At 34.3% G+C, this 12532-nt stretch overlaps 1 protein-coding gene across 1 annotated transcript in view; it reads right to left on the bottom strand.

Moving 5' to 3' along the window:
- The window catches only part of LOC149532914 (PHD finger protein ING2-like), a 131030-nt gene extending 118874 nt beyond the window's left edge, over positions 1 to 12156 (bottom strand). Inside the window, exons 1-3 of the mRNA XM_089805042.1 lie at positions 11961 to 12156; positions 11786 to 11857; positions 11458 to 11645 (exon numbers count right to left, since the gene is read on the bottom strand). Of these exons, the coding sequence (XP_089661168.1) occupies positions 11458 to 11645; positions 11786 to 11857; positions 11961 to 12006 (306 nt within the window). The 5' untranslated portion in view covers positions 12007 to 12156. The remainder of the gene's footprint in view (positions 1 to 11457; positions 11646 to 11785; positions 11858 to 11960) is intronic.
- Between the last annotated feature and the right edge of the window lie 376 nt (positions 12157 to 12532).

Consider the following 12532-nt stretch of genomic DNA (forward strand, 5'->3'; position numbering starts at 1 on the left):
TTGCCTGTATAACAATATATTAATCTTGAAGTGGTATTATGCAAAAGCTTGGCAGAGTTACCAATATATAAGATGTTGAGGTTAAAAACTAGGTTCATAAAGACTATTCAAAAGATATGATACTTCAAATATCGACATCATTTGTACAAAATGTTCAAAATTTGTCACTCTTGAGGGATATTCAAAAGAGGATAGGATAAATAGGGAAACTATGGCATTTCTAGACCTACATTTTTGACAACCACATTAGCCATTTATCCGTTATCCTATATTTCTAGTTCTTCTGCAACTAAGAGAAATTGGTCTAATATAGCTCCATTCAATATGTTAAGAGTGTAAACGTTTGTAGGATCTCTGATAAAGATAAACTAAATCTCTTTTGATGCAATATCAATATACACTAATGTAGATATTATCAGAACTGTATATGCAACCGAATCCAGTTCTGATTAATAATATCAATGTGCTCTTGATAGAGTAAGTAGATCGATAATGTTCTTAATCACAGTCTGAATGATATATGACTTTTACTTGAGTGTTATCATTGGTGAATAGGAAATCATTGTTGTTGTTATTGATGATCTAATTCACCTAGTGATCGGTGATAATATATGAGAAGATGAGGTGCATGTCCCGTAGGGACATGACTATACATGGCCGTTGGCCACGTAGAGTCATGGCCCTAGGGGGTCATGCACTTCTAATAAACTAATTGTTTCAATAACAAACTAATAGTAATCAAACACCAAATATGATTAAGTATATGATGATTAGTAAACATATGTTAGGGACTATATATATATATATATATCTGTGTGATGAAATCACATATCATATACTTAACATATCTGATATATTTGTGTGATGAAATCATGTCATGTCCCCTCTTTAGCTCCTTCTAGTAGTGATATGTGAGTTAGCCTATCAGGGAGTCTCGTAGGTTGGCAAGAGTGTTTAGAGGCTCAATTAGGGTTACAGTGTTCAAATTTGAAGTTTCTGACAGTGAGGGCACGATTCAGAGGAGTTCCTTAATTATAGGAGACCCCTACTTTCTAGGAGGTGGAGGTATTCATCCAGCATTGAGGTTATAGGAGACCGTCCCCTAGTTTCAATTTCGAGAGATTCAGAGGTCTTCCTACTTTTTAGGGTTATCCCTAGATTTGAGGGATGAGACTGTCGATTATTTCTTGATATCCGGCATTAGTCACAGGTGGTGGCAAGTTCAATTTCACCTTCTGATGGTGATCTGGCTATTAGTTGGCTCTTGGGGAAATATTTAAATATTTCCCTAAGTAATTAGATATTTAAATAAGGCTAATTTATTAGCCACTAGATTGAAATAAGGAGGCTTTTGGCTCCAGTTGATCAGTTGTGTTGGGGTGTGATAGTCCGTTGGAAAGTGCCAGACCTCTACAATTTGATTTTCAGCTACAAGAGCTTCGGTGATGCTTGATACTTTTACCATGATTGAAATAATGTTTTTCATCTATGTTGGACGCCAATAATGAAAATAAACATTATAACCCAAAGTTTCCACTTAAGTCATATTAGGTCATTTTTAGGGTTCGAATGCCTAGTAGGGAGTTATAAGGAGAAGCAAAGGAAGGAAAAATTATCTTTTACATTATTCATCCATCATTTTGGGCGCTTGGCTCTGGTAGAGCATTCCTCCAACTAGGACGCCAACCCTAGGTTGAGAGAATAAACTGTTTGGGATGTAACCCTCAAGCAGCTGTGATTCAGCAAGTCTTCAGTACTATTTTCAGGCAGAAAGCAAGCAATTTCAGTAATGGCAACCCTTTTTATCTGATCTTTAGCAGCAGCCACCATCTCAAATCTGATCTTCAGCATTGGGCCGCCTTTTCTGCACACCTGGGCGTTGGAATAAGAACAGATCTGCTGCAGACCTGTAGCTAGCCGCCTATCCATATCTGGCATTGACTGTAGCTAAGGTACTGAGTTGCTTTTATTTTTGTAACAGTTATTATTGGGTTCGTTTGGTATTCCCAGCTTTCAAGTGTTGTGGTTTTGAATTATTAATATGCTATTTAAATATTGTTGTTACTAGTAGATATTGTAACACATCTATTTTGAAGAGACAATATCAAAAATCAAACACCAAACTTCTGCACTTCTGTCTACTCTGTAAGAAGTTAAGAACACTTAAAAATTGTAGGAGAATTCTATTTATTTAAATAAATTTACAGCGGATCAGTGAATCGGTCTGCTAGGGATACTTCAAATCACATATCATATACTTAACATATCTGAGAACTTCACTTCTTTTGAAGCTATACATTAACACTCCCTCTTAGCAATGGAGAAGTGAAAAATCAAACATATCTCAAGAACCTTAACAAGATATCAATATTAATGATATCCACACACATAACAGATTATCTAACTTTAACGCTCTGAAATAGTGAATTGTCAAATAATCATAATCACAATGTTATGAACACTATCATAACATGTATTATGATCTCTACCATTCCGGAACAACAACAAGAGTGATCATAATACATTCGTTATCAATGACTTCCAGCGTATCTAGAACAATTACATAAACTGTCATGATAACAGGCCTATCATTTGTAAGATCATCACCTTACAATGATTACCTTCTAAATATATGTCTATGAAAGATCGTCATCTTTCATTACATATTTGATGCAACTGTTCAATTAGAAGCATAAACACACATATAAAATTGAAACTTACGTTCAATATTCAAAAATTACAATTTGATCATAACAAGTTTACCTCTGAAATATTCCAATTTAACCTTGGCAAGAGGTTTGGTAAGAATATTCGTTGTTTGCTCATTTGTACTTATGTAAACCAACTTGAGAACATCTCAATATACCATATCTTTGATTCAATATGCTTATATTGATGAGAAAAAATGAATTTACAGATAACTGATTTATCTTTAGGTCTGAGTACGACATTGCATACATCATTTGTGTATTCAAACTTTGGAAATGTATCACTCTCCCTCTGATTCCTCACTTTAGGATTCTCATTTAAATTTATCCATTTTATCTCTTCGTTCAACAACTTAAAATGCAAGATTTTCATCCTTTTCATCATTAATTTCCGCTGGGGCTGCTTGAATTTTCTCCCGTTTCGGACAGACTTTATGAGTGTTGTTAGTGAAATAGGATTTGTAACTTGTAATAGCACTTCTGGATATTTTATGTGTTTTCCAAGTTACTATACGAATGAATATACATGTGATATAAGGAGGCATGCCTCTTGAAGAGACATGTCTCTTTAATATATTAACTTACATTAATTATAGTTATAACACAATTAATATACCCTCAATATATAATGATTATATAATAAGATATTTTATATATATATATCACTCTTAATATAAGTTAATTATTCCATATATAATATTTGTCATATATTATATATCTCATATATATAATATAATTTATCCTTCAGAATTATAATATTAACACTCCCTCTTAATGAAGAAGGATAAACATAAAACACATAGATATTACACCATAGGTAATATTTCAAAAATTATACATATAGGAAATCTTTGATCAGAAGATTTCCAATATAAGATACCATATAAGTATTGGCCTATCAAAATATCAACATATGATATTCACCAATTACTATTTGATATCATATTAGGTAACATGAGCACTGGCCTATCAGAATATCAACAATATGATATTCACCAAGCTCTCAAGAGTAATGGCCTATCAGAAACATCAATTGAATGATTATCACCAAGTACTCAATGTGGTATTGGCCTATCAGAATATCAGGGCAAGATATTCACCAAGTACCGAAAATATATCTATACAACTTGTAGATAATCAAATTAATGATATCAAACACCTAGTTGTTAATTTATAAGATAAAGCCTTCGCATGAAACAATTTCACAAAATGAATCATGCTACAAGTTATTGTAAGGACATCACTTTACAACAACTTCTAATACAAGTGATAATCATTTAGAAGTCGTCACTTCTTCATGATGTACACAAGCTCATACATGTATGACATCAAAAGTTCGCATGAAGTCTCCACGAATATTGTCATGTGGTGTTGTCACAACATTCACCATAGAAACATATCAAAGAATAAGGTTTCTCCCTCTTAGTTTGATATAAACTTTTCTGACCTCTTAGCACAAGGTTCTTTCCAATGAAGTGTCAAACTTCCTCTGAATCTGTTATCATCCTTCTAACCTCTTGGTAGCAAGTCATGTCATGCTTCCCTAGTTCAATGGGTATCTTGATAGCATAAGGCCTTCCAGCCTACATACATGAGACTTTATCCCATGAATCATAGTCCTTTAGCTGTTATAGTTTTTTACTAGTGTTGAATCCATCAACAAGGTCTACTCCTTCTGAACCAAAATCATCAAAAGTTTGATTTAAGCATTTTTATTTTTTGCTCCCTCTCTTTCTCCAAGGTTTCCTCTAATGAACTGTCAACCTCCCTCTCATAATGTCAATCATCAAGGATATTCACTTCAAGAGACTCAAATTATCCTAACCTGATAATCAGATGATTAATGAATCCTAAATCACAGCTTCTTTGAAGCTACCATAATAAGATTGAGTCTGCACAATATTTGGTAGCATGACTAATGTTCCAATCTTCTTCCCAACTTCCTTGATACAAATTTCTCCAATTAGAAAATGCCTTCATACAAGTATTTGTCAACCAATGGGAATGGTACATTGATTCAAATTCCCCACACAATGTAATATTTCCACTTATATTGTAAAACAATTTTGCATAAGATCATGAATCACAATCTCCTTTCTGTTCTTTTTTTTCTTTATTACAAAGAATCATCCCTGAAGATCAAGAAAAGAATAAGAGCATAATAAAGAAAATAGATCTTATATTACATGCATGGATATAATTAAAAGATAGACTACAACAGAAAAATAAAAGTAGTATTTAAGATATAATAACCAAGAAAATTCTTATCTCAAAATGCTCATTAACATCCTTCTGATGCAATTTACTTCTTTCTTCTTTGAGTGTTAGTCTTCTTCCAAAAATCCTTTTTATTCTTTATTATTTCCCAATGTTGAATTCGGCAATGGTATAATTAATCCCCTTTTAATGGGGCTCGGTGCTTTTACGTTGCATCACCCTCAAGCGCCTTATTTCCCATGTATATGTTTGGCTCCATTCTACCATTGCCTATTTCTAGTGGGTCCATTTATTTTTCTTTCTTATGATGGAAGAACATCCCTGCACATCCTAATGGTGTCTCTTCTTTGATGTCTCTGCTCTAAGCATAGTTAATATGGGAATGGAACATTGTTTAATATTTCCCCCACAATGTAAAATTCCCACTCTAATATCGTCGAACATTTTTCCTTCACATTAAATATGACAAGCTTCTTTCCATTCTTCCTTTAATCTAATTGCATTCCCTTCTTTGTGCCTCAAGCGATTATTAACAAATCTCATATTTGTATTGATAAAACACTTGTGCTTACAGAATTGATATTCCCCTTCGCTCTTCTGTGACCCACATGTATGTCATATTATGTATACCACATGGATTTCACATAGATGGTTTGTATTTTTATATATTCATCTGTAATTCATATTTGCATAGACCTTCGGTGGAATATACTGCACTCCACGTTGAGTATGTTCATCATTTGCAGAACTGTGGAAGCATGAATATATATATATATATATATATATATTGTCCTGCGGTTCAGACCGGATGCAAGTTCCAAATCATATCAAGCATGAGTCCAACCTCAATTCCATAAATGCACAACCTGATCTCGATTTAGGTGAGAAATTAGAGAATTTGTAGATGAATATGCCTATCATCTGTTCATCAAGTTCTTTGGTCTATTCAAGAATATCTATACATTTTCATTATCATTCAAGCAAGTTGCCAACTATTGCTCAGTAAAGGCAGATCTACGTCAGTCTACAAGGCAGTTCCATCCTTGGGTCAAAAGCTTGTTATCAATGAGTTCTTTCCAACAATAGACAGAGCAATCAAATAGTGGGCAACAGGTTACAAGATTGTGCGAGGAATAGCGCATGCCTTAGCATATGTTCATCATGATTGTGATCTCCTAACTTAGCGGACTGGCATAACCATAACATGCACTGGTCCCTACAGTCAATTGGTGGCATCCACGTGTGTTGAAAATATTTTAATTATAATTCATATGCCACATTCGATTATGCATTCCCATTTACTTTCTACTGCCTTTGACTAATGGATTGATCCAATCAACAGTCACCATCCTCTCTTTTAAATTACTTTTTGTTGTAAGTGAATTTCCCATCCGGCCTTGCAAACCTGATCCAAGACATCATCCAATGATTTAATATATTATTTGGCGCCAAAGTGGATTTCCGAATTCCCACGCCGCAGATGATTCACAATGAACTTGGTGAATAGAACCAGTGATCAAACTGAGGACTGATCACCCAACTTCAAACCTCCACGGCTCATCCATATCTGCCATTTAAACATTCCTCAACAAGGTGGTATCTAATGGAGAGAAATCTTTGCAACCAAAAAAACTATACATGATCTCTACTAAATCATGAGAAAATAGGTGCTCATATTATACTCAATGAGAAGTAATAACTATGGTCAATATTTATACTCATCATTTCAAACCTTAACTATCAATTTTGCTTCCACCACACATGTATTTATTTAACTAAGTATTGGTTACTTCTTGATTTATTACTTCTTTTTTTATCACCAAAACTGCATGTCATAATTTAATCTCTATCTTATTCATGTCAAAAATCCTCTTCTTTTGTTAATTTTGAGCTCCAAGATGATGGATTTACAGATGAAGAAATCTTGGACGGTCCAGTCTATGCGGCATGGAGTATTGCCAATATCAATTGAAAGCTAGGCTAGAGCACTACGGTTGTTGTGACACATTTATGCTACAACATCATGGATTATGTCAGCAGTAAAATCCATGATTTCAATGTTAATATATGCCCGAGGTTCAACTCAGGTCCTCATAACATCGATCCCTTAGTAATGTATTCGGCGTGGATTTCAACCTTCAAAACATGACTACTATATGAACCCGTTTCTTCTGCTCTTTCAGTTATGGATAACATACTCAATGCCTTCTTCACCATTGATATTGCCTTGACATTTTTTTTATTTTTATTTTTTTTTGGTTGCTTACTTTGGCTCCAATGAATGCAACAAAGCTTCAAGTCGATATGGTTTTTTTAAGAAACGGGTACAGTGATGCTTGTCATATTCTATTAATTATCACATTTCAATCCATTTGAAATCAAAATGTCTTATTTAAGTTACACCCACACAAAATGCTTTTAAACTCTGCCATGTCTCTTCATGATTAATATTCATGATTGGTGCGATGAAGATGTGAGTGTGTTCCACCCTGCTAGAGTTATCCTTCTAATGCGATGACTTTTTAATTGCCAAGAATTATATGCTTTGATTTACTTGCCTTCAAAACAACAGTCATTGCTAATTATAATTTGTAACCGACTCTAATATCGTGATGTAGCATTAAACATGATATAGATCCCAAGTTGGATCTGGTCACTATGAGGTCTCTTTGACTCTGACATTAGTCTGTATGCAACTGTCACCTCTTTGTGATATTGTAGATTTGCAAGTTTCATAGGCCTAGAGAAAACCTGGCTCTAATACCATGTTAGTGAAATAGGATCTGTAACTTATAATAGCACTTCTGGTTATTTTATGTGTTTTCCAAGTTACTATACGAATGAATATATGTGATATAAGGAGGCATGCCTTTTGAAGAGACATGTCTCTTTAATATATTAACTTACATTAATTATAATTATAACACAATTAATATACCCTCAATATATAATGATTATATAATAAGATATATATATATATATCACTCTTAATATAAGTTAATTATTCCATATATAATATTTGTCATATATTATATATCTCATAAATATAATATAATTTATCCTTCAGAATTATAACATTAACAAGTGTGACCGAATTTGTCACATTTGAAGCATTGTACTTTGGACCAATCACTTTTCTTGTATGATTTTTTGAATTCCTTGTTTTGATGAACTCCCTTTCTTTTTCCCTTATTATTGGTACTGATTTGAAGAGCTTGAATTTCTCCCTCTTGATTTGAAATGATTCCTCTTGTAATTAACCTTGACTCTTCTTGAGTGCATTCATTTTTGAGTAGTTCAAACTTAGGAAGTTCAAATCAAGAACTTAGTCTACGAATAAATGTTTCCCAAGATAGTGGTAGTCCTTTTAGGGCTATAATGCTGAGTTCTTTGTCATCTACTTGATTTCCAATGGTCGCAAGTTGATCTTTCAATTCTAAGATTGTTAGGAAATAGGACGTAATAGATTCTCCATTATTCATCTTGATGTATAGTAGATCTTGCTTCAATGTTAGCAATCTGCTTGTGCTATTAATTTCGAAAGTATTCTTTATAGTGGAGAACATCTCAAAGACTGTTTTAAGATTTGATATGGATGGAAGAATGTGATCTCTAACTGAATCTATGATGATCTTCATGGCTTTGTTGTTGTGTCTTTTCCAAGTTGTTTTATCTGGATCATTTTCTGGCATAGATTTATTTTCCTCTATTAATTCTTCTAGCTCCATTTCACATAGTACAATCATTACTCTAATTTTCCATGATGCAAAATTTGAGGCTCCTTCAAGCCTATCCTCTAGTCTTACATGATTCACCATTTTGAATTAAGGTTATACAAATTCTGATATAGAAGTTATTATAAATCTGAGTTTCTCTATCAGGGTGGCTCTGATACCATGCAAAGGTTTGTAGGATCACTGATAAAGATAAACTAAATCTCTTTTGATGCAATATCAATATATAATGATGCAGATATTATCAGAAATGTATATGCAATTGAATCGGGTTCTGATTAATAATATCGATGTGCTCTTGACAGAGTAAGTAGATCGATAATGTTCCTTATCACAGTCCAAATGATATATGTATTTAACAGATTTGAGTGAGGCAATGATATATGTCTTTTACTCGAGTGTTATGGCTGGTGAATAGCAGATCATTGCCATTGTTATTGATGACCTGATTCACCCAGCGATCGGTTGTAATATATGAGAAGAAGAGGTGCATGTCTCGTAGGGTCATGACTATACATGGCCATTGGCCATGTAGAGTCATGGCCCTATGGGGTCATGCACTTCTAATAAACTAATTGTTTCAATAACAAACTAATAGTAATTAAACACCAAATATGATTAAGTATATGATGATTAGTAAACATATGTTAGGGATTATATATCTCTGTGATGAAATCACATATCTGAGAACTTCACTTCTTCTGAAGCTATACATTAACAAAGAGGAACATGGTTACCTCTATGAGGGTAAAGAAGCTTGTAGCTATGCACGATGTCTTCTGTCTAATTGACTGCAACACGCCATCATATAGAGATAGAGAAGTCAACCCGAATTGATAATGTTGTGGCACAAACAAGGTTGGTTGGAATTGGTTTGGATAAGTTTGACCTTGATGAGTCCAATCATTTAAGCGATGAGGAGCTTGGAGTGGAATTAGGGAATGATTAGAGGCATTAGGTCTATGGCCAACTATATTTTAAATTTTGAACAGATTCATTATTTTGGAATTAATATTCAACATTTTTGTTGTTCAATGTAATGTGTTTATTATTGCAAACTTTCATTTATTATTCCTTATAGTTTCAATAATTATTGTTTAAGTACTATATATCTCTCGACCACCGTCCCCAAATCTAGGCCTTCGGTCCCCGTCCCTCATACCCTTCCCCCCATTCTGATACTCCGTGATACATTGTATATTCAATTATAAAGTTCAAGAAAATGTACTACCCACCAATAGTATTTCTCAGTAGACATTTTTTTCTGTAGCGCCTGCCTCTTGCAATTAGTCCCATAGGAGGCTATTTCATAGCACACAGTACCCACAAACTTCGTTTCTTGAGGATAAGTGGTGATGGAATTTACATAAGGTGATGTGATCAGCCAAATGTATTCAAGAATATGCCACTTTATAGCAGATATGTACTTCAATCTTTTAAAATTCAATCAACACCCCAAGAACATTCTCGCTTTTACTGTGAGCTAACCTGGCACAATTTCTGTGCTATGTTATATTTAAAGACATTCATGTATTTATTAGACAACATCAAGGATAGCCTCATAATGACAGCATCATAGTAGCATCATCAAAGGATTACACCAGCATAAATTGTCCCAAGTCCATTGCATATTTGCTTGTTCTCAATCCTTGTTCCGAAGTTGTTGAATCTGTCAGCAAAAGGGACTGACTGAAGAGAACAGAACTCATTCAATTCAGCAGACTCCCCAAAAGTGCGTGTAAACAATGTCAATCCTTGCTCGGATTCAAACATCACAAGATAGAGGCGAGCTCATTCTAAAAATTAGAGTTTTGCCTGTTCATCTCTGCAGGTGCAGATCTGAATAGGAACAAATTACACTCAATTTGCACATTTTGAAGCATCACTTGATCAAGTTCTAAAGTCTCAGCATGGTAGCAAATCAATTCTTGGCATCTTTGTTATCACTTTCCCATCTAAAGAATCCAACTAAAAACCACATTTAAATTCATTTAATTTCCGCAATTAATTCAGCTTTATCACTTTCCAGTCCCAGTTCATTAATCTAGGTTGAATTAATCGGTTCAGATATTTTAAGGGGCTATATTTTTCCTGATAAATAGATATCAATTTTTTGAAGCTTCCACAGCATTCTAGTTCGCATCATTTCTGAGTATGCACAGGGAGAACTACTTAGGCTCACACAGAAAACCTGCAACACCGAACATAAGTGCTTAATAAAGCTTGAAGTCATTTTACTTGTAACTGTAAACAACAGCAAAACACCAATCAAGGATCCTTGACCGGGTATTTGTTTTCATTTGACTTTACTTTCTTTCTATTAATCTTTCTCACGCCCAGGCATAACAGTTTGTATTGGCACATTACATCCTCTCTCTAGAATAACTATATGGGGCGATCCAAATTTTTACTAGCCCAAAAATGTGCTTGTAATGTCATATAAAACATAATTAACAACTATTTTCCGAAGGATATTCAACAATGGCCATTATTCATTTACTTATAAACCTAAACTCCTCGGGAAGCCTAGAAAGTGAATTCTTCTGGCATAGAACAGACAATTAGAAAAAGGGAATCTAGTCATTTTACTTGTAAACCTAAACCCCTAGACAGCCTACAATGTGCATGCTTGATTCAAGAAAAGCGGGTGAGGTGACCTACCCACCGAGACAAAAAAAACCCAAATTTTTGGCATAATTTAAAATTAAAAAGAAATCACACTTGTTGAGAAACCAAATGTAAACCCCACAAACGCTTTACGAATTATAGGCAGAGTCAGTAGATTGAATAAATCCTACCAGATCATGTGCTTGTTTGGCAAGCAACACCTTTTCTGTAGAAAGGTTGACTATGTTCTCCTGATTGCACTCAATATCCTTCCTCAGCTTCTCGATTGTTCCCTCCTGCTCGAGCGAGGCCCTTTTCGAACTCTGGGAAGGCAAACTTAAACATTGTCGTGTCTGCTCTCTAGTCTGATTCAGCATCACTGAATACACAACAGAAGTGGATTTCAATAACGCATACATACAGAAACCCGCTTAAACGCTAACATACACGCATTTCCAAAAACTAAATACTATGCATATAACATAGTCATTTGAAAGCTTATCTGGTTTAATTTATTACTGTTCGATCGGTCGTCCAGCTCCCTCATTGTCGACAGAAGCCTCTGAATGTCTGCCGGCAATGTGCTCGCATCTTCACTCAATGAATACAATTGAATTCAGTTTACAAAACCAAATCAGAAACAAATAGAGACCTGTAGACAAATCATGTTAAGATTGGATTTGTGTACTCTTACACTCGAGATAGTCGTCGACGTATACTCCAGTACGTGCAACCGCCATATCCCACAGCCTTAAATGTTCTTTCCTTTTTGTCCCCTCCCCAGGTCCCTGCTGTGACTTCCTGAGTTTCGATCGCCTGCTTCAGAGTTGGTGAGTTCCGAGCTCTCGACCGTTTGGCGCAAATGCTTTAAAATTTTAGTTTTACCTGATGTTTAGATAGAATGCGCGGGGCCATTATATAGTGTACTCTTTCTCAGCACTTCAAATGATTTGTCATTTGTCACTACTGTAAGTTGGGGATCAAGGATAGTAGATGGCACTCTGGTTATTATCAAAGGGGAAATTATTGAATAGTGATCATACATCATTGAAGTTATTTTGAGACTATTGTTTTATTCTGTAATTATTTCAATTTTATTAAGTTGAAGGCATTTTATTTTAAGAGGGGAAGTAATTTAATTGTTGTAATCAATAGTTATAAATATTTTTTAAATATGTAAAATGGTAGAAATAATATTGTTTATCAAATTATTTTAGTGTTGTTAATCTTTTATAAACATTTAGTAGTAAAAAAAATATTGTTGCA

This window comes from Cupressus sempervirens, chromosome 10 (genome assembly GCF_028749045.1).
Source record: "Cupressus sempervirens isolate cs-2001-9-10 chromosome 10, ASM2874904v1, whole genome shotgun sequence".
NCBI classification, from domain to species: domain Eukaryota; kingdom Viridiplantae; phylum Streptophyta; class Pinopsida; order Cupressales; family Cupressaceae; genus Cupressus; species Cupressus sempervirens.